The 23,613-nt window shown below is 34.5% G+C and overlaps 1 protein-coding gene across 1 annotated transcript in view; it reads left to right on the top strand.

The window, feature by feature from the left end:
* Lrch (Leucine-rich-repeats and calponin homology domain protein) overlaps nucleotides 1–17,783 on the top strand; it is a 144,991-nt gene extending 127,208 nt beyond the window's left edge. Inside the window, exon 14 of the mRNA XM_089103910.1 lies at nucleotides 15,701–17,783. Coding sequence (XP_088960036.1) covers nucleotides 15,701–15,811 — 111 coding nt within the window. The 3' untranslated portion in view covers nucleotides 15,812–17,783. The remainder of the gene's footprint in view (nucleotides 1–15,700) is intronic.
* The last annotated feature ends 5,830 nt before the right edge of the window (nucleotides 17,784–23,613 follow it).

Genomic DNA, 23,613 nt, shown 5'->3' with positions numbered 1-23,613 from the left:
AGTCACACGGGGGGTTTAGTTAAATGGGGTTGAGTTGCACGTTAAATGGGGTTCAGTTACACGAGGGTCCAGTTACAGAGGTTTCAGTTGCATGCTGGTTTAGTTACAGTGGTTCAGTTTTTTGGGGTTCAGTTACACGGTGGCTCAGTTGCAATGGAACCAAATAGAACATATTAAAACCCTCATCGGAAGAGTGGTAGACAGTTACTCCGCTCCCATGGCCACTACCGCACATAAATAGCAGGCAAATTGAATTTAAATCAGGATTCCAGTAGAGTTGATCTATTGAATTCTATGGGGCCCCTGTACCAAACAGGTTTTTTCTAATAGTCCTATTCTACAGGTCATCACACTCTTTGCCAAGAGGAACGTGTATGACTTGATTGGTGATTTGGATTTGAATAAAAGGAATAGTTTTCTTTACAATTCATATTATTAATAGAATTGAATTAAAATATAATAGTTTTTTACTTTAGTTTATATTAGTGGAGAAAAAAAAATGAGTGGTGCATTTACACTACTGGATATTAATTATGGAACCGACAGCAGCAGCAGCAACGATATACGAGTACCTAATGTGGCTGTGGAAATAACTGCTGGTTGTAGACTGTGTCTTGAATGGGACACTATGTATGCTAGATACGTGATATCATTAAGCAAATTTAAGCAGGAGGACCAGCTGTGTTTTGCTGGAAAAGTAAATATTCTCCATATAAATAAACTTCGGTCAGCATTAGATGTTCTATCGAAATATATTGATGAGAACAAAATGCATTAGTGAATATTATTATTGTAATTATGTTCAATAAAACTGTTTCTAAATCAATAGTATTTTTTATTTTTTTCTATATTAGACTAGCGTATATTTTGAGTACAAAAAGAGATTCTGATTAGTCTGAAGTTGGTTTTGAGAGAGTTAGGACTCTAAAAAATGGATAGATTGGAGAAAGATCGAATCATGAGGAATCTAGTTTTTATGGAAAAACGTTCAATTCTAGATGATGATTTTCTAGAGTTGTCTATTCAAAGCAAGATATTTTCTCGGGGAATGCTTGTCGATATAATGAAAACTGATTCTCCATCATTAGAATATTGTCTGAAGCTTCTACATTGTGTTCCAAATGCATTTACACAATTTATTGATATATTTATCACGACACAGCAAAATGATATTGTGGATATGCTTTTAAACATTAGTTTTTAGAAATTTAGGACTTTTTTTTTCATAAGAAAGATGGTGCTCAAGGATGATTTACTCCTCTCTCTCTCTCTCTATCGCAAGCAATTTTTTTATGTTTATAGCTCAGTTTAAGTGTGGCAGTGAGAGCGATAACACATGACAAAATTTTTCATACATGTCCACTATGTTTGTTCTCACTGGGCTGCTGGTCATCATGTGAGAATTGCACAATGATTGAGGAGTATGATGAAAAGTGTAGATTATGCAACCCGTTTAAATTGAATAGAGGATATGCTATACAAATTAAAGGTTGTAATTCATGTCTAGAAGAGGTGTGTGACTCTCATCCTAGAGGCCACCTATGCTCCAATTGTCATTATGAAAAATGTAAGCAGTGGGAGAGTACATATCCCAGCATGATTGGAAAGAATCCTAACCGGGATTTTAGTTTATTGCTACGAGATTGGTATCGTCGTGGTTTTAGAGTGTTCTGGGAGGAGGAACCAGGTCAACGATTCAACTGTTGGAACAACAAGAGAATATGGTTTCTATGTCATTGTTGTGAATACAATGGGTGTTTTGATTATAAGCCCACTGATTTTTATTTGGCAGTGACAGAATGTGATTCGACACTTGAGGACACTGTTTGTGAAATTGCTTCAAATACGCAAATTGAAACATGTGAATTCTATAGAATGAATGAGAATAGTATCATTGACTATACAAAGAGATATGACAAGAGTGAAGTCACACTCTACTGTAGAAAATGTGACCCTGACATTGCAGTACATCAGAATCAGTACACAGTGAATTCAAATAATCTACCAGCACTAGTTGTTGTTGACAAATACCTAGTAGTGGATGAAATCTAAAGAGTAGAAAAGTCGTTTTATCATGTATATAATTTTTTTTATTAAAAAACAATTTAAAATACATCTTTGGAACATTTTATTCTTAGGGCACTAAAATCAATATTAAATACAGTTGTAAGTATATTCTCCACTAGAAAGTCGTTCAATTGAGGTAAGTCAACGTAGATGTTGAGAAACTGCTTGTAGGTGTAGCCACGACATCTGAACACGAAAAAGAGTAGTGCATGAAAACCACATGTCTTAGTCGTTAAATCCTGTACTCTTCGTTGATTTTGAATAATGGTTTTCCCACTGCTTTCAATAAAGTTGCTGATGTATGGAACATATAATTTATACGATAGGCCAAGAGGATAAAAAAATTCAATATTCTTCGCTGTTTGAAAGATGCATTGCCATTGACCGGTCGTCAAAGTTAATGGACTGCTATTAACAATGATTAGGGTATTGTTAACACTTGGAATTTTTTCAATGAAGTCAGAGGGTATGCAATAGGACTTGTATTGAGACATGTATGGGTCCATACTAAATACATTGATTATTTGATTTGTGTTCATGGTGCAAGGTCTAGTAGAACACTGCCGTCAGGTGTGATTTCCCAATAGGTTTCAAATTGGCTCAGTGATATTAGGGTGATACTCTCAGCCACAGCATTGGCAAATGTACACTCTAAACGTACATTCCCGGTTCTTACTATGCTCATATCCTGTGTGCCTGACAAGTCCAAAACAATAACCCCATGATTTTCTGAAAACATTGAATCGGTTATTCCATTTTAAAATAGTTGAGATTCATTATCTATGGATTGCATATTCAACTCATACATAGTTCTATAGGATTTTTTGTCAAATTATATAGTGTACAGTGGAATACCATTCACCTTGCACACAAGACTAGATAGACCGAAAAAATTAAAATCATGGGGGGATTCAGTCCAGGATCCAACGGCGCTACCACTCTTCACAAAGGCCAAAGCCAATTTTGATGGGATTTCTCCATTGATAAACGATGAATCGCTATAGCTACGAGAGCCGGTGGCACTGTGACGTTGAGTGGTGATTGTATGAGGGACAAGAAGTTTAATGTTGTTACCGTTGGCTCTTAGATTTTCCACTGCTAATGCAACAGAGCTCAGAACCTGTTGTTTCTGAACGTGTAGAAGGGCCAATGTGATAATGAAAGGTGGATAATGTGCTGCAGGACTTGAGTGTCTAAAAATGAAATTCGATGGGGACATCTGTAGCTTTTTGTCGATATTAACATTAGGGGGTAACCATTGTGATATATTGAATATCTCGTGATTTAATTTTCCAACTAGATGATACTCCTGGGTCACTGCTGGAGTCAAATCACCGTCAGTATCAACACCTGTTCATTATTCATAGCCCAATGATTGTCCTCTCATCTCCTTGTACACCTTTGGTGTCATCATCATAAATTGTATGTAGCTTGCATAGTTGGATAAATTATTGCTAGTGCTCACCAATGTCCCATTAATAAATACATTAATTTGTTTGAATAGGTTGTGTAGAATACAGTTTTCGTAGGAGAGACCATCGCCGGCGTTTGGAGTTGTATTATCTGACTTTTTCTTCACCACAACATTTAAATCAATAAATGTTGATGACAAATCAATGAAATAGTCTTAATTGGAAAATATTTGAAAGTGTATATTTTCCGAGAGGGGGTGTTGAGGGTGAAATTGTTCATAGTAGCCATACGTGACACTGACATCAACATTTTCAGCATTGAATAGATTCTATGAGGAAGTGATTGATGGATATGATTCCTTGTGGGGGAGATAAGTCATCTCAGGAGAAGAAATCCTTCTTTGATCTAACAATCTTTTTCTTCTTCTTCTTCTGCGTATTGTTCTTCGTTGTTATATTCCTCAAAGTCATTGTTGATATCCTTTGCTTTCTGCCTGCGTGGGGACTGATGAGTGAATGACGCGAACGCATCCTTTTCAATCCCTCCCCATTTTGTCGAGATTTTAATTGTTCGCCAACGGCTCTTGCTGAAGATCTAATATTTTCTTTAACATTCTCCTTGAAATTCTTGCCCGAACCCCAGTCCTGTCGTGTGGAGGCTGCACAATTTGATGAAGAAGTTCCAAGATATTTTCTGGCAAGGGGCAGTGCAGAACGGAATAACTTAACAAACCAGCTACTAATACCATAGCCAGACATTGTAGTACGACCCTTGTAATAGTCCAATCCATTGCCTATTTGACGTGGACTCAAAGCACCAACATAGCAGTCAATATCGGGACAGACAAATGGAATTCTTCTATTGTTCATTTTTTAGGTGATTGTACTGTCTTTGTCGTTGACAATAGGTCTAAAATGACATGTAATCACTGCTAGGCCCTTTGAAATTGCTATTGGATCACCTAATTCGGTTCTTAGTGTTAACTGAAAGAGTTCCAAATAGGAAGTGTTTACATGAATATACTGAAGATGCTTTATATTGTAGTGGTGAATATGTTCTTGATTGGTTTTTCGTTCAAGAACTCGTAGGAGGGGAACATTTGAATTACCAACCCGAGATGTTTCCACAAATGAAGCGTAGAAAAATATACAAGTGTCCGTGGAGAAGCTGGGTGCATAGTCTGCATAGATAGCATTGTCACCACCACTGAAATTACCTGTCTTAGTAGTACGTTTTTTTAAACCAAGAACCTCACGTAAATTCTCATTGAGGAAAATTCTTTCATTCTCAAATGGATTGGTAATATAAATTCTCCTTTGTTCCGTCGAGTAATTGAAAGTGAAACCACCTTTTTTTCGACTTGCAATGTTTTTGTTGATAACTCGACACAGTTCATGCATGTTATTGTATTCTCTGTAGGGGATGTTAGCAATAGGGTACTGATTAGAGTCAAAAGTTGCCATTGCACCTTCATCACCGAATTCAAACGGTCGAACTTTTAGATCATATTTACGACCCTGCCTCAGGATGTCGTAAGTATTTTTGAGAATACAGTCGACAAGAGTCACTTCATATGCAGCTTCAAAATTGACGGTAGAGGAAATTTTTGTCCAAAAATCACTAGTTCTATTCAAGTCAGTCACGAGAGGATCGGACGTATTGGAAAAGAAAGTTTTATATAAATAATTGGGCATTGTCAATATCTTCAACACCGATCAAAGAATAAAAATCAGTGTTGTATCAAATCAACCGAACAAGAACCTGTTTATTACCATTGCGAGTACGTGTCTTTAATATCTTTTCAATTTGATATATTTCACTAGAATTTTTAACTTTTTGCAGTTAATAGTCATAAAAGCCGCCGAGAATCTCTTCATCTTTGGTATCAAGCAGGCGATAAGTTATGGGTTTAGTGTCTAGGATTTTTGCCACTTTAAAAAGTTCAGTGGACCACAAGTAATTCCCCTTTTCAAAAACATTAGTTGTTCTATTAATTCGAACAGTATCACCAACCTTGAATTTATTTTTCTTCTTGACCTTTGATTCATTGGAATATTGTTTAAGAAAGGTGTGAATTGTATTATGATCCGAATAATGAGATTCCGTTAGCGAAGAGTTGGACAATGATCAATGAGGTCGTTGATTATAAATCAACATGATTTTATCTATATCATGAATAAAAGCTGGCGTATTTTTCAATGTACACTATCTTGAAATTAAAAGTCGAATAGTTCTTATCAATCGTTCGGCCAATGCAGCCTTTATACGGCTGTGACTATGATAGAGCAGCGTACTATATTTCTCTAGTACTTTTGCAACATAAGGATTAACAAATTCACTACCGCGATCCGTTTGATTTTTTTTATATGAATCCTGTTCGAGAATACTTTCAATTGCATGAGCAACCTCAACACCTCTCTTCGAGCGCAATGAAATTGCATATGTATAGCGACTAAAACACTGATTGCAATTAGAATGTACTTGTACGGTGTATTGTGACGTCTTTCAATCTCATCTAGAGTTAGGAGATCTACTTGCATTATATCCAGTGGGTAAAAGGCTTTAGTTTTTCGATATTCATTGGAACGAAGTCTATGATTTCTACGCAGAGTGTAACTTGGTTCATTTTGTAGATAGTCTTGTACTCTTTTAGCGCGAACACCCGTGACTTTGGAAAGGGTTTTGGGGGACCTTAAACTCCCCGCCTCGCCAATATTTTCATAAACATCTTTCAGAACTTCAGCCATATCGAACGTAAACACGTTGTGCAACGTCCTCTACCCTTTTGTATACGGGCTGCTGCTGCTGCTGCTGGTGACGGAGACGTTGACTTGATACGTCTTCGCTTTTGTCTAGCTATCATTGGTGTGCTAGTATTTTCCAAAATGGATTTAAAATCTTCTTCTTCTTCAAGTTCATCTTTTAATGATGATGATGATACACGTTCATTTAATTTTTTTAAAATTTGTCTATTGCCAATAAGACTCTTGGTGAAGTTTAATTTATTTAGAAAGTTGTATAGATGAGTATCAAATGATAATAGTCCTTTAAGATTTGTAAAAATGTCATAAATTAAAAAAATTATATTATATATCTTTACCTGAATTATAATAATTTAACCATTGCTCTCAACTTTAATTTAACCAATTTCCAAGAGATAGGATAAGAGTCGTGTAAATTTGTAAACATATTATAGGGGCCTCATATTTACAATTTTAAAAAAAAATTAATACAAATACTACATCTTTAATTTCGTTACAACAGCAGCAGGTGACTCTTGAGAAGATGATTCTTTTTTGGGGTAAGCAGCAGCAATGGGCTTTGATCAATAGTGTTTGTTCACTCGGCGAAGTGCATCTTGAAGTAAAATCAGTTTTTTATCATCATCAATAGTTTCATTGTCGAGGAATTTACTCATATTGTCCTCAAAGTGTTCGACGGGTGAGAGAGCGAGTTCTATTGGAGTCAATTTATAGGGTTTTGCCATTCTCTAGAGAAAACTGTTTACAAGTTCTGCAATTATTGGCAGTAAAAGTGTGAAAAAGCTACCGCCCGCCTGAAGAAGTCGTTTCCTTTTAAAATTCTTTCCTTGCTTTTTAGAGGCAAATGTACGTACAATGGAACGATGTTGCTTTGCCTGTTGCTTAACTACTTCTGGCAGTTGAAAAGTACCCTCGGTCAAATTTAAACAAACTTCGGATATTAGATTAATAAAATCATTTTCAATACCATGTTTGAGCATTGCTTTTCTAAGCTGAGGTTTTGAAGTGCTTAGAACTGAAAACAAATGTCTATTTTCATGTAGTTTTCTCAGTGCCATGATAGCGACTAATAGGTCTTTTTAGTGTTCACCGGGAGATATACTGTAATTTCATTGTCGAAAATATCTGTGACTACACGCAGATCCTTGGGTGTACTTTGATTAAGATCCAGCAGGATATAACCGTGGGGTTTATTAGTTGCCTGATTGTATGCTGAGAGCAGGAATTTAGGGGCTCCTGGATAGATTTGTTTAGTGAGGGTTATTAGTGAGCTAGAATCACGAACAAATCTGTAGATGATATAGTAGGTGCAGTTCAAAGCAATTGTTCGCATACATTTGCTCTGATGAAAGAGATTGTGTAAAACCAGAGTAACGGAAATCTGTTCGTGATGAGAGCGAGCTGTGAACAATTGCAGCATTTTCTGGGACCATTGTTCAACGGATTCAGCCAGATCGTCAATGATCAGCCAAGAGTTTGGTTCAATAATGTTGAAAACATCAAGTCCTTGTATGAACTGTATCTGCATCGATCCCATAGCAGCAATTGCTTTTATTTTATTGAATGACTCCTGCCAGATACTATTGCACTAGTAGATTTTTTTCGGATTTTCTACAAACATTTTATCACAATTTTTAATTATTTTAGTTAAGAGTGTTGTTTTGACCGACATTGAGAGCCCACACAGAAAAGATCTGAACGGTGTTTTAAATTGATACATGTTCCTTTCAACAGTTCACCTGGACAACTAACTGTAGACCCTAATTGTCTAATGACTAAATAATTTTTTTTTTCCCTACTACTCTGTTCTTCAAGAAGAAGACAAAGACAAAGAATCATATTTTTTTTTCTTTTATTATATTAATGTAAAAAATGTAACAATACATTGAAAAAAATACACTTTTTTTTAAATTTATTCATAATAAAAAATACAACAACATTTACATAGGTACACACACACACACAGATAAAAAACACTTTGTTTATAGAGAAAAAAAAATTAAATTAGATACAGCAATTTAAAAAAAAATACATTTTTTTTTTAAATTTATTTATAAAAAAAAATACAACAACAACATTTACATGGGATGCACATAGATAGAAAAAAAATTTTTTTTTTTTTTTACAGAGAAAAAAAATATTAAATTAGAGATGACACTTGAAAAAAAAAAAATCTGCTCCAAGTCCAAAAAGAAAAGATAACTTTGGTGACGGTGCGCCCCCGCGCTGGCGGCGGCCGCCCCCCCCCCCCCCGGGCCGCGAGGCCCCCCCCGGGCCGCGAGGCCCCCCCCAAAGGTTTTTAGGAAATTATTTACAGGACTTTATTTAAACCGAGACTTTCACGGTGGGCAATACATTCGGTCCGGTCTGAAGTTAAATAGTGTCCAAGGGGGAGGGTGGTCACATCATCTTGACAAACATAAAACTTGTCGGACATGGTACTCATGGCTATTTTCTCTAAATTTACAGTATAGTTATTGTACTTCAATGAACGTATTGCCAACAATTTGGCTCGTGGAATTGCATTTTCAACAATACAATTCCTATACATGTCCATATTGATATTCTTGTGCACATAGCGCGTGGGTACTCCTTTGCAACGTTTCTTGATTTCCTCGTCATGTGTCTGTATAAATTACACCTTCGGACCGACAAACATACCACGGGAAATCAAGTCACTACCCGTTTGAGATTTTAAAAATAAAAGTTGATTGGGCGCCCAACGTTTTACTAGCTCGGGGTAAAGACCACTACTCCAATTGGTGTAGTCCATCCGTGAGCTGATAATTTCACCGTGCGCCAAATCATCCTTTAGATTTGATGTTTTTGCTTTGTGCAGTAGAGAATCCGTGTCACCGTAGCAGACCTCTACTTGCCCCTTTTCCGGCCACTGTACCCTAGCCACATTGCAGTAGAACTCCAACATGAGCTTTTTTTAGATCTCTAAGAGAGCACTGCCTGCAGCAATATTTTTATTTAGGACAATGTGTCTTTTTTTCCTATTCAAAAGTACCATGTCCGGGCGACTGATTGTAAAGGAAGTGTAATTGGGATCGGCAATAATTCGAGCACATTATTCTAGATCGGTCAAAACGTCGCAACGCGTCCTATTGCGAACATTCTCACACATTTTGCCGAAAGCTGACATCAAAATGAGTTTATAAATTTCTTTTTCAGCTTTTGTCTGTGCTGCAGAATGTTTGCTGACAAAATTGTCAACAAACGTTTTTAAATAAGGTTTTTGACTAAACTCGCGTGCTAGGTGAAACTTTGTGACGTTGAAAACATTTTTGCACATCCATTTTAATTCTACATTGTGTACAAATATGTTTTTTTTTGTCAGAAGGTCGGCTATAAGTTTTTGTTTTGACGGCTCCCATTGCCATCAGTCCACCTCTACTTATCTCCTATTGAGAGGAATCAAAGAGTCTTTTGACACAGGTATATTGATGAACTTTAAATCAAAATCCTTTAGTGACTCATGAAGCTCGACTGGTATCTCTCCATCAATTTCAAAAAACCATCCAACTTGTTCATTCTCCTCAACACTGTTTTCAATGTTGGGGACATGGGGAGCTTGAGGGTCATTGAGCCATTTATAGTTGCCGCAAGGTAGTGCACAATGGCACATGGCAGAGGGATAGAGAGACTTCATATCAAGGAAAACTGCATTTGATTTTGTCCCCGTCTTCTCCCCCGTTGGATCAGTTTCCAAGATACGGTCCCCGTTAAAAACAAAACCCCCCTCATTGACCTCTCAATGAACAGATGCTGATCAATGTCAGTGATTAGCCCGATTTTTTCCCCACTAATTTTCAGGATGAGGTCCATCACTAGATGAGGCGAAGAAAAATAATAGCCCAAATCAACATTAAACTCCTCATAGATTGTATCCGTATTTTTACACATAATGTCTAACAAAGTTAACACGTCACTCGACAAATACAGCTTGCAGTAGTCAAATCCATTTTTACACCCTCCCGCTACCTAAACTTTTTTAGCAAAACTGTATTCCTCGGGGATGCAACTACGATCATGAAGACTGTCGTAAAACGATTCAATTGGAGGAATAGCTTCCTCGGCGAATCTCGACATTGAACAATAATGATCATAAGGATAGATGCCCTTGACCGTTAACAAATCATATAAATCATTTGGAAATTGTTGCTTGAGAAGGGGGAAAGCATTGCAGCCGTCATCGTTTTTCTGCACTTGAATTAATTCGCTCAATGATTTGGGGAAAAAACTGTAGGAATCTAAAAAGCGAATTTCATTCGTGTACTCAACATCGGCTTCAACATATTTCCACATAAATTCCAAAACAAGCAACTTTTCTGCGGATTTAGATATGATTTTGTACGTAAAGCTGTCTATCACCCATGCATCATCATCCACTGTTCCATTTCTTTGAAGATGTGCCAATGCAGGTAGCACAAACTTCAGATCTTAGTTAGAGTTATGTATAAAACCGGCAGAAAAAGTTGTTGGTTAATTTTTAAATTACAGGAATTGTGAGCCCACCCACGAAAGTTACTTGTTCCCGTTGAATTGGGGTCAATAAGGTGATTGTGGTCATTCACCGCGTCTTTTGGGACAAGGGCACCCCTACACACCCAACAATTTGTCTCCCTTTCCAACGCCAATTGCTCTTTATCCAACAATGTCATTGGATAATTAGTATGACGTAATCGTGAAATTGCTCTATTTGCCGTTTTTATTAAAGAAACCAATAACTTTTCCATACTTTCTTCCTCATCCATAGTAAAAAAAACTCTTCCAATATCATTTTATAGTTGGCGTTACAACGAGCATGTGCGTAGAAGCACGCAACTAGTTTATGTTCTTTAACTATAATTGGCCTTGATGGGTTCGATACCTCAACCAGTCTTGTTTAACAATACAAAGACACTTTATCAGATTGTAGAAGATAATTTTGAAAATTTTTAAATTGTAAAATGTCTTTGCCTTCTGCCGGCATTTCAATTCTTTGATTTCCGTGAATTTTGCAATGCCCCATGTGATCTGAAAACGTTCGCTCGGATCTAAATGGGGAGAGGCACATGGGACAATAGAAACCTTCACCCTTGTGAACGCCTTGAGAGAAGAGTCGACTTATCGCCGTAACGGGGAAAAAATTACCATAAGAATTTACATCTTTGGGAGGCTGGTAAATAACCCATACAAAATTTTTAACATTTTCCACCATCGGTGTCCTCACTGAGTACAAAACCCCCTTTTTATTTGTTTTTTCCCCCCATCTACCAATTCAGTGTCAGACTGGAGAACAGCGACCCACCCCCCACGATGGTCAGTTGCTTTCTCGAGTTTGATTATTTATTCAAAGGATACCGGATACTTTAACTCTAAACAATCAAAATTTACTTTAGGGAAATTTTTCCCGCCGTTACTTGCAAGTTTGTCGAGATTTTTTATTGTTGACTCATTTTTTAATGTCCTATGGGCTGTTGCTAAAAATGCATATTTAAAACACTGCAGCCCTGTGTCAAAATTGAAACCCTGAACTCCTTTGGTAGCCGACAAATCTGGGTGGCATTTTATTCTTTTACCTCGACCTCCCCTTAAAATATAGTTTTTTTAATCTACCGAGATTCAGATCCATGCGTTCAATGTATAAAATTGTGGACCCACTACCCCTCTCGCTAAATGCATCCAAAGTTGAAATTAGTTTATTTACCCAGTTGAAAAAATTGTCTTCAAAATCGTTTAGACCTGGGTAGAAAGTCTGGTTACCTGTCGAAAAATGAAAATAAAAAATGTCCCCAGATGTTCCCTTTTGCAGGTAAACTTTTTGGTTCACTGATGCTTTAATTCCTCCCTGACCTTCCCAATTCTGGATCTGAATATCAATAAGTGCTCGAATTTTGTCGATATATCTATGGAGATTTTTCACGGGGTCCGTTAAAATAATGCCAGCGTTTTCCTCGGGAAGGCTAAAATCTACCCTGTATGTTTGCAAATGACCTAGAGCAGATTCTAGCAGATAAAAATCAGCCAATTCTGGGGACGTCGTACTGTTTTCATGTCCTGACCCTGTTTGTTCAATCACATTGGAGGGATTTGACACGAGATCCCCTAGTACATGTTCTAAGGTTTTTTGGGGCAATTGGTCAAGCCAGCCTGTATTGTCCTCTGATATAATTTCGTTATGAGGACCCAGTTCAAATTTACTTGTAGCATCATCATCTAAATATTCACGCATGAAACTATCTGCCCCCTCTGGGTCCTCAAGAATGTCAATATCACAAGTTAAGTCCTCCAGGCTGCCCATTTCCCCAAAAACATCGTTAAGGAACCCCTCATAACACTCCAAATTATCTAGAACCAGTGTATGTTCATCTCTGAACTCTTCTGGTGGTGACAGAATTGGTTCTGTAAATATGCTTGCATCATCATCACTCACTGGTGTTGCTGGGAGTGCTCTATTTTTAATCTGTAGAAAAAAAAGTTTTATTTTTTTATGTAAAATAATCATTTTTTTTTTTTATAGTTAATAAACTTTTGTCAATTTCTCATAGTCATTGTCCCACCACCTGAACAATTAAAAGAAGAAGAAAAAAAAGTTACATTGCCTTATGTCTTTCATAATGTCAACTGAACATGTTAAAAAAAAATATTTTTTTTTGTCGGGAAAATGTAGTCTTATTCTTAGAATGGGTAAGTTAGAACAAGAGAATGATAGAAAAAATTAATTGTTTTATTCCAAATTTTTTTTTAAAATAAAAACGCAAAATATGAGTCCAATTCGATTCTTTGAGCCTCTTCATTATAACTGTTAATGAAATTTGACCATTTTTCGACTGATGCAGTATGCTGTACGAGCAGTTGCTCCTCGGCTTCAGTTAAAGGAAACGAACTCCATATGTCGGCAGCTTGGCGGTGTTGTTGTTACTTTCTCAATAATCCGTATTCTCCTCTGTATTTTGCAAATGGATTTTTTCGATCTGGGATAAATAAATAATCTTAAGATATAATAACTTGTGTCTCCGTCCATTAAAAAAATTAAATTGTTTTTTGGTACTGTTTAGAGCCCCCCCCCCCCCAAACCCCAACCAGGGAGAAACCTTTGGACCCCGAGGGGTACTTCGATGGAGGAGGAAACTAACCCTTCCCCAGTTGGAGGGGCTATAAGCCGTCAAAAATCTTCAAAAATAAAATTCTCAAATTCTTTTTCTTGAACCTTTCAAAAAGGCAATTTTTTGCTTGAGTTGTTTAAAAAATAATAATAATTTCTTGTGAATATTAAAGGCATACTCAAAAAGTATTCAGTTAACTCTTCTTCTTATATTATATATATATCAGGTTTCAATAATCTCATTTAGAATTCAAAAGTATATTAAAAGCGATGTGCTATTTGATAAGGAGAAAATGTTTTTAATGAAACTATACAAGTTTATTTAATTTAGAATTCAAAGTAGATTAAAAGCGATGGGATCTTTGATAAAGCGAAAATGGTTTTAGTGCAACTATACCAGTTTAAGGCTGGCTTGCCGATCGTGAAATAGCAAAACGTTTAAAAGGAATTATTGCATTAAATGTATCGTGGTTATAATTTACGGGGTAAGTTTTTTTTTTTATGTTTATAAATGCATGTTAAGCATTACTTTATATACACCAGCTAATTTGGTTAATGAAAGAAAATTAAATAGCTTAGAAACAAATTTTAAGTTTTTAAAAAGCTATGCGCCTGAGAAAATTTTGTCTTATTTTTGAAAATAGAGATAGAAAAAAAATTATGTATATACTTACAAATTCTGACTGGCCTTCTATATCTGAACTCCTTTGTAATACTTGAGGGGGTTTGCCATGGAGCCAACGCGGGGGTCAGAGGGCTCTGTCACTACAAGTCGAGTGCTCGATGCATTATCCCGATCGTGTGTAACTTTTCCAGCGAATTTGATAACAGACGCTCTTGTGACCTGTATTAATGAAGGTTCGCCATATTTTGCTTTTTTCTCAGAAGGGGGATTATTGCACGTCTCTTCTTCTTCCTTTAAAAAAAAGACAAAAAAATTTAGCATGTAGCAAAAATGCATTTTGAGTTTTTGGAAAATAATTCAGTTTATGTTAGACATCTAAAGTAGTGTAAAAAACACATCTTGATTTCAAAATCTGAGGTTTTGATTGTGGGTATGAGGATCTTTTATAAACTGCTCCTCCCTCCCCCCCCCCCCCAAACTCTCACACTCTTTGTAACACGCAAGCTTTTCATTCAAAGCATAAAAATACATCATGTTAGGAAAAAGCTTTATTTCTGAATGATAAAGAACTGTTTTTCAAAACAATTAAAACTTGTAAACATACCTATGATGGATAGATTTTATTTACATAATAGAAAAAAAGCGTAAACTTTAGCGTAAAGAGCGAATTCTTATGATTTCAAATATATCAGTTTCATCAAGTTTAGCTATAGCGGTCAAAAGTTACGCGCCTGAGAAAAATTTGCCTTGTTTTCGAAAAAAGGGGGAAAACACCCTCTAAAACTCATAGAACTTTAAAGAAAATCACATCATCAGAGAACCCTACTATAGAAGTTAAAAGCTCCTACCTGGAGCCCCATTCGAACGGAAATTAAAAGTTCTAATGTCCTTTTTAAGTAACCCAAAAAAAAAAATGGAGGGCCTCTAGGCCCCCCTCCCACGCTAATTTGTTCCCAAAGTCCTCCGCCGTGTCATCGTAATGATACACCCCCCGGGTCTTGCAAGTGCCTGGGAAATTTAACCCCCCCCCCAAAACGCTCACTCTCTTTGTAACACGCAATCTTGTCATTCATAGCATAAAAATACATCATGTTTGGAAAAATCTTTATTTCTGAACGATAATGAACTGTTTTTCAAAACAATTAAAACTTGTAAACATACCTATGATGATAGATTTTATTTACATAATAGAAAAAAAGCGTGCTTTGACATTTCTATCGAATACAGTCGTCATATTCTTAAGATTTTGTATTGTTGGAGGGGAGGGGGCTGTCCCTCAGAAACTTGAATTTACGAGTACAACGTTTTTCTTGAATTATGTGGGGGGAAATAAAAGAATGAAAAGTGTACTCATATTGAAAATAGACAAATCCATTGTTTTCAAAAGTTAAAAATATATGGTGTAATATAAACAATGTCTTAATGCGTAATGAAAATTGGAATGCAGTGTCGGTACATTATATCGAGTTTTTTTTTAAATTAAGTACATTGTAGCATGACAAGTTTTTTTTTTTTTTTTTTTTATAAAACTGACTAATCAAGTTATTTTATTGGAAAAACCGCCAAACTTTCTCTAATCGAATCGATGTCATAATAAAAAAAACATGTATATTCCTTGAAAGAGTGTGATGACCTGTTTACCTACTAGAAGAACCTGTTTGGTACAGGGGCCCCATAGAATTCAATAGATCAACTCTACTGATTCCAAAAATGTTTAATATTTGTTTTGTTTACTTTTAGAGCCGTATCTGTACAATAGAGGATATACTCGACCGGAGGGACCTACCGAAGATATCTAGTACTGTCACATCATTGTTGGTGCATCATCCTAGAGTGCTTAGTCATGTGTGATATTTACGCTCCATTTAGAAGTTGTTTATTTAGTGAACGTTTGAGAAAAAAGTTGGCCTAGAAGCTACTAAATCAAATTCTCCAAATTTTCTGACCGTGTTTCAGTTGGACAAGAATGACTCACCCAAATCGTAGGTTTTGTTTCAGGCAAAGAGGATTAGCTCTTTTTTCCGAGGCTTAGTCTTAATATTTCTATTTTTACTCTCTCTGATACTACCTCCTAATTGTACTCCGAATTTTAAGTCGGGCTCCGTAGCTCTAACTTTTTGAACGCGATTTACCATTGGTTTATACTTCCTAGAATTGCACACAACATTAAAATGATAGGTGATATTTGTTATCTTTGATTAGAACTAAGTATATGTTGATTTACCTCAAGGGTTAACCATGATTGATATTTTAAATGAAAAACGACTAGAAAAACCATTTCAGGGTAACAAATCCTTTCATATTTGGAATTCAATTTGGAATGGACCAAATTTTTGGGGACGACTGGGATTTTCGACAAGAAAGGTTTTGGTCCGATTCTTAAAACATATTATGTATTTTACACAACTTGTGTTTTATATACAAAAAATATTTGGTTTGACTAGGGGTGGGGGAAATTCTTTTGATGGTCCTATGAGAAAATATTAAATTCCAAAGAATCTCTATCCTTATGTGTAGATCTGGCTAGAAAATGTGACAGTCAGAAGAAGTTGCACCCTTTTAGAGTATTAATATCGGTATTTCTGACATAATTCTTGCCCATTTTATGCCAAGGAGTAATTTTGCTTATTGAATAAATTCAGTTGCACCATTTTTGAAGATAAAGAATGCGCTGAAACGTCGATGTTTAAAGTAAAAATTTTTAAAGACTTATCCAACATACCGAATAATCGTAACAGGGCGTTAAGTTGACAAGGTTTTAATATGCTATTTATGAAGAATTATGCAAATTGTTTTTGTTTCGTAAACATATCCCTAGATATATGTTATTAAACTTAGATTATGACTCTTAGAATTACCATTTTAGGTGTCATTTTGTGTTATCGTGGGGGTTAAATTAAGACAGGAATGCGGGGAACCTTCAGACCTTTCTCTCTCCTCCAGCAAATCGAGGTTTTCACGATTTGCGATTTGTGATGTTTCCACATAATTTACCTTTTTATTTCGTTTTTTTTTTAGTTTTATGCATCGTTAACTTAAATATTAGTTGCTCCAATTACTGGAAAAAAATGTTCCTTTGAGTATCTTATAGCTCGACAACTCTTTATATTATCATATGTTTCTGGATTGATCCCTTTATACTTCTGGTAATTTTATTTTCACAATTATTATATTGTTCCTAAAGCTTGTTGCTCTGTGTTTTCATTTGATTGTTCTTAAGACTCCTCTATTGATTTCACATTTTTACCGACATATAATCACCCCTTTTCTACACGGTATCTAGACAAGCGTCTATCCAGGCAGTTTCCTTTCACATTGAAAAATCAGTGCTTGGCTGCAAATGTTACTAAGCATCCCGTTCTGGTGCCTAGAATAAAGTCTTTTTTCTAGAGTCTAGAAAAAAGTTATGGATTCCAAATTTCACCAATCATGAAGCTTATTTATCACTATATTATAATAGGTCCCTGAGGTTGGTATTTTTACTGACTTCATTACATGAAGCGGTGTTCACACGCATGTCTGGCTGGAATTCCATACCTCAGCAAGTGCGCGGCCAGGCATGCATTTTTGGGCATGGATTCTTGTTGGACCTGCTTGTGAACGCCATGTAACCTTGCGAAATCAGTAAATTCTGACTGGATAACGATCATTCGTCAAGAAGTTAAAATCAGCTGTACGGGCATTTTGTCACTTTTGGACTTAGATGTTGTCAGTTTTAAAAGAATAAGATGAAGTGAATTATGTTAACTTAACTTAAATCTTATATTATAATTGAAATTATAATTATTAAAATTAAATATTAATAAAACTAAATATAATAAAATTTAAATAAAAAATACTAAAAAATAATACTTTCTAATGCTAAAAAATAATAATACTAATAATTTTAAAAAATACTTTCCAGCAGAGAAAGTATGTATTTGAAAAAAAAATTGAAAATATCAGTTTCTTCTATTTATCAAATCAATTTCCACAACTAGAAAGCATCAACTCAACTATAGTCCCTAGGGCGCCATTATACGAAAATTTGGTGAGGTGGGGGGGGACAAAGAGATGTTTCTTCAATTTCTTTTAATGCAGATACATAAAGAAAGATATTTTCGAAATAAGGGAGGGGGGGGGGTTAAACAGGTATTTACCAATTCATCTGTGAGCCGTAACTGGGTCTCTCAATATATTTGATTTTCAATTTTACTTTTCTCTTCCTTTCTTTTCCAATTTTTCATGTTTAAATCTAACCCACAATCATTTGTGTTTTATCCCAAAGAGGGGATGTTTCTTCCATTGAGATTTTTTGAAAAACCCATAGGAATATTGTACCTAATGTAAACAGTAAAGAAAAAAGTTCTTGTGGTTATTACTGTATAACATATAACTTTACTAAGTTTTGAAATTTATAAAATTTTTAAAATTTTAGAATTTTAGTTTTTTTTTGCACTTTAGAAAAACGAGTTTATCAGCTGCAAGAAACCATTGCAATGTCCTTTGTTCTCTGATTTGTTTGTTTAATTCAGGTAAAAGTACTTAATTTTCTTCCATCGTTTTCTTCTAACTTAGCATCTTACAAACAGTGACTTCAATTCACAATTATTTATGTGAAGGGGGAAGGACAAAATATGTGTTTCAATATCCAGGGAGGAGGGGCAAATTTATTTTTTCTTTCAGTTTGTTCAACGAAAATACCAAAAAAGGTGTTTTTTCGAGTGAAGATACCCCAAAAAAGGTATTTTTTTTAATTTAGAGGAAACAAAATAGCCGCAGGCCCCCTGCCCTCCCTACCCCCAATGGACACCACTGCTTACAAAATATTGAAAAATTATACATAAACTTTATTTGGAGTTTCTAAAGTGGCTAGAAAGCGGAATTGTTTACACTTGTTTATTAACCTTAAAGTCAGCACTTTTATATTTCGTTCTACTTTTTATATTTTTCGGAATTTTGTTTGATTGTCGTTTTTTTAAATGCATTTTTATCCTCTTCTTCCCCTTCTTTATGCCTCTGATTCTTTGAGGTCCTCCGAGAACTACTAGGTGGGAACTTGTATCTATATACTGTAGTTATCAGAATTCCCCCCTTTAATATTTACTGAAATGTTGCCCTTGGCTAGATGAGTTCTATCTGTTAAAAAAGCCATAATTTTTGAACTGTATTTCAATCAAGTGTCCCCAAAATAATTTCTCGAAATGACTCACTTCAACTGAAAAATACATTTACGGGTGAGTTGTATTTGAAAGAAATACATTGTTGGAAAACATACATTTTCTTTCTAAAAAAATTCTTTAAAAAAATTTATCTCAAGAAATTTTGTTTCAAAAATATCCCAAAGTTTCCACAGACCTTTAGTTTTCTGTGCGAATGAGAAACTTATACAAACAAATCTAAAAATTATTTGAGATATTAAAGGAAAATCTTTGAAAACAGACATTTTTGGGACTGAAGGGAAAGATGCTTCCAAATCTCAACGTCTTTTTCGAAAACTTTTCTCGATATTTTTTGTGCTGTATTTTTGCACTAAAAAAGGCTTACATTATGAATAAAAAAAGTGTTATGAATATTAATCAAAAGAAGAAAAAAATGTAAGATACTGGATTTTTCTACATTCCCTTTACCTTTAATATTTATTGAAGAAGCGCCAGTGGGTGAACTATGTCTTATTTCGATTGCAAATAACTTCCGTTTACATCAAACATCTAATTTGGCCCTCTTTTCTTATTAGGATTTTTGAATGTCACATTTATTTTTTTTATATTTCTTTATTTCTATTATTTCGAATATGTTTATTTCTATCTTTGTTTATTTGGAATTTATAGAATATACCGTAGCATTGGTGTATTTAAATTGTTCCCATTTAAAAAGTACGTCTAGATGTCCGTTATTTCTGCCAATTCATTCTCTGTAAATAGGTTAAGTTAAAAAAGAACAAAAAGTCATATAATAATTCAAACTTAAAACGAACCAGAATTACCATGACGAACAAATAAAACCCAAAATGAATAGAAATTAAAATGAACAACCATATCAAACATGAAGATAACAGATCCTGCTATGCATTAATAAACGAATCCTCATTAAACAGAACATAATAAATAGAATGAAAAAAGAAGTAATAAAATGTAGTAAAAAGAAATTGACAAAAATAAAAACATAATAATGCATAATGATAAAAACCTAATAAAAAACAACAATAGAAGTTTAGTTAAGTAATATCTACATTGCATAGTTTTCTGTCTTTGTGGATAGAATTTTGAGATAATCATTCTGTTTGTATTTTTGTATCATTATCATTTGTGTCAAATGCATCATTTTCTGTTTATCCCAGAAAATAACAGTCAGTTTAATTACAACTTATAATGTTTTTTTTTATAACATTAATCACAACTTATAATTAGGCTTTTAATTAAAAGCCCAATTGAGCAACTAAGACTACCCATTATTTGTCTGTAATTAAAAATTAACGTTATTATCTTTGCTTTGCATTAATTCTTGTATGTCATTATTTTCTGTTGTTTGGCCGATCTTTCTGATACTGTCAGTGGATCTTTTCACTTGTAAGGTGTCAGTTAATGGGAATGCTCGTGCATTTTGATGCACGTGGCAATTAACACTTGCCCAGTCGGTAAGTCAGATTCTTCTTACACGTTTTGTGTATCTCTCGAGACATTAAACAAAAACACCCCGAAATTTAATGAATGGCCCTTGATGGAGATCAAAAGCGTTCATTTTATTTATCAAGAGAACTGGTTGTTGATGGGCAGGATGTAATGGAATATCAGACGTAAAATTTATTGGGGAAAGAGGGTCAAAAATGCAACTAGTATAATTTTAGTAATAAAGCCGTTAATTTTTTCGCAAGGTTTTTCTTAGCGTTTATTCTTTTTTTTCTATTTAGGAATAGAGTACTTTATGCTTATGAAATTTTAGTGCCAGTATGAGGTTTTTAGTGCTCGCAGAATGTGGGAGATTTATCGTTGATATTTTGTGTTTTGTTAATGTTCTTTTTTTTCTTATCTTTTGTTTGGAAGTGATTCTTATTTTCAATTTTTATAGCCGCAGGGAGAAGCAGTGGGGGTCTTTGACTCAGATCTTTTTGAAATTCAATATTTTTATTTTTCATTAACATTTTCTGTAGAATTTCCTTTTTGTTATATTTTTGAGTTTGCCCCTCCTCAAAATAAATTGTTTTGTCAAGAATAGGTTGAATTAATTATGAACTGAGCTGTCCCGAACAAAAACGTATTTGCGAGGACTTGGTGCCGTTGAAAATCTTTCATTCGAAACCAAAATTGGAAGTTTCTATTTCAATACTTTTAATGCCATTATCAGACTTCTATAATATGCCATTTAGCTCCTAAGAGAAAAAAAAATCAATAAGCAAAATTAAAAAGTAAAAGTAAAGTAAAAAACTAAACTAAAGCAAACAAGTAAACTAAGAACGCTTGGATAAGTTCAATTTTTGATAGAACCCTGTACCTTCTTCAAAATTTCGTTCGGACTCGACAGCACTTTTTTAAGCTTTGTTATTTAACTTGTCAAAAACTTGATAAATATGTACATATATATTTTTATAATTTTACCACTTCTGCCATGTGACTAAAAGCTGTTTTCTATGCTGTTGTCAATGGGAGGATTGACAGGGTAATGTAGATGAGGAGGATCAAAGTATGATTGACCTTACACTACTCTACTAATTCCCCCTCTGAGAACAGCTTAGCTAACAGTTTTTGGCAGTTATTTCATAAGGTTAAAACGTCAAATTTAGCATTTAAGCGTGATAGTGGCATTATGGGTTTTGGGACTGCAAACCAAACTTGAGATTTTTAACATGGCCTTAAGTATTTTGGTTTTTAGTTTTCAGTAAATTTTGTGTGACCTCTTTACAAGCCAATTTTATTCAGCCAATAATTAGAAGGTATGTTGTTGGTTTGGTTGTTATGACAATCGTCTGGTGGTAAAAGACCCGGACCTTTTTATGTTTAGATAAGATAAATAATTTATTTGAAATAAAATGGATTGCCCCCTTGAAAAGCGTTGTTTCCTCCCAAAATGATGTTTCAGGATTAAGTGTTTGTGTAAGCGCATTTTGATATGAGCTTATAAAAAAATATTTTATTTGAATTGAGTCTGACCAAAGCACATTTTTATTATAATATTATTTATATGTATCATGACGCTCTGAAATATTTATAATTATATATTATGAAATTATTTAATTACAAACTTTATGGTATAACTACCATTAGTTAATTTCTTCTAAATAAAATTATTAAGTACTCGATGGCCACACTATGTTAGTTTTTTCTTTTGATTAGAACTGAATACTAAACATTCAAATTCATAAAGCTACTCTGTCGTTTCAAATACAGAGTAAATAGACAGGAATTTAAAATTCTATTCGTGCTCTAAAATCTTAACATTAACTTTCAGATCTATACTTGTACCCTAAATTCTCAAAACCTTCGAAAATTCATTTATGTCGCTAACAGTTTTATGAAGGACACTCAAATCATCTGCATAGTCTAAGTTTAGGAGAGTCTTATCATTTCGTTTAATAAAATATTCCCTGTAAATATTTTTATACAGAAAAATAATTTTTTTTTGTAATGTTCAAACAATCTTCAACAAAATTTATTTGAAAGGTTGGATATGCCATTTTTTGGGGGGAGGGGAACAATATATTCTTATAAAGAAAGGAGGTTAAAAGAAAAGATGTAAAAAAGAGCATGTTTGCATTGTATATTCTTAAAAAATTTCATTATGAACGTCTGGTTAATATGTCTAGAAAAGTTGAGAGCTTTTGATGTTGACATGCAAAAATAAGTGGACCGAATCGACTTGGCTTTTGAACGACGCGTGTTGTCTTTGGTTTATATATTTAATAAACTGCCATAAAAAAAACGGGAACATAATTTAGAGTCGCAGTTGGTTTTGAATCCTTGTAAAAAAAAAATTCCTTCTTCTTTTCACGTAGGGATTTTGGATGTATTCCAGAACTCAATTATCCGAAATAATAATTAATTATTTGTTATTATGTATGTTCTAAGACGACAAGTACGTACAATTTTTAGCAATATGTATTGCAATGAGCAGAGAACAGTCGATAATGTAAGCCCTATTCAAGGCTGTACCCAGGATTTTTTTTCGGTGGAGATTTTATTCAAAGATTTTTTTTTCGGGGGGTGGGGGGTTTACACGACAATAACTAAAAAAACGCATATAAAATTTGTTTATATCCATTTTTGTTACGTTTTACGATTCAAAAAAACATTTCGGGAGGGGTTCAAACCCCTATACCCCCCCCCCTCTGGGTACGGCCTTGGCCCTATTATTCGTTTTAAGCATTTTAGTTTTCTCTTTTTGCGCCTTTTTGGGCTAAATGTAATAGCAAACAATTAGTGTTCGTTAATGATAATTGGGTTCTTTCGCCCCACCTAGTGTTACATTATTTTATTTGAGTTGTACAAAGTTGATATTAGCTATGCCACATTGTAACTCTGTTTAGTTGATTGTACTATACTTATATTATGTACTTACGTAAATATTTATTCCAGATTCTAAGGAGTTAATAGACCATGTATTGTTATTCCAGTTCCTTTGTATGTCTTCATTGTTAAGGTCGACTTTAGTTGGTTTTAAGTTGGATCTGTCGTATGGAT

This window comes from Artemia sp. Qi Xiang Cuo, chromosome 18, assembly GCF_049724085.1.
Source record: "Artemia sp. Qi Xiang Cuo chromosome 18, ASM4972408v1, whole genome shotgun sequence".
NCBI lineage: Eukaryota > Metazoa > Arthropoda > Branchiopoda > Anostraca > Artemiidae > Artemia > Artemia sp. Qi Xiang Cuo.
Note: the sequence above shows the minus strand (reverse complement) of the source record. Positions and strands in the feature narration are given on the sequence as shown.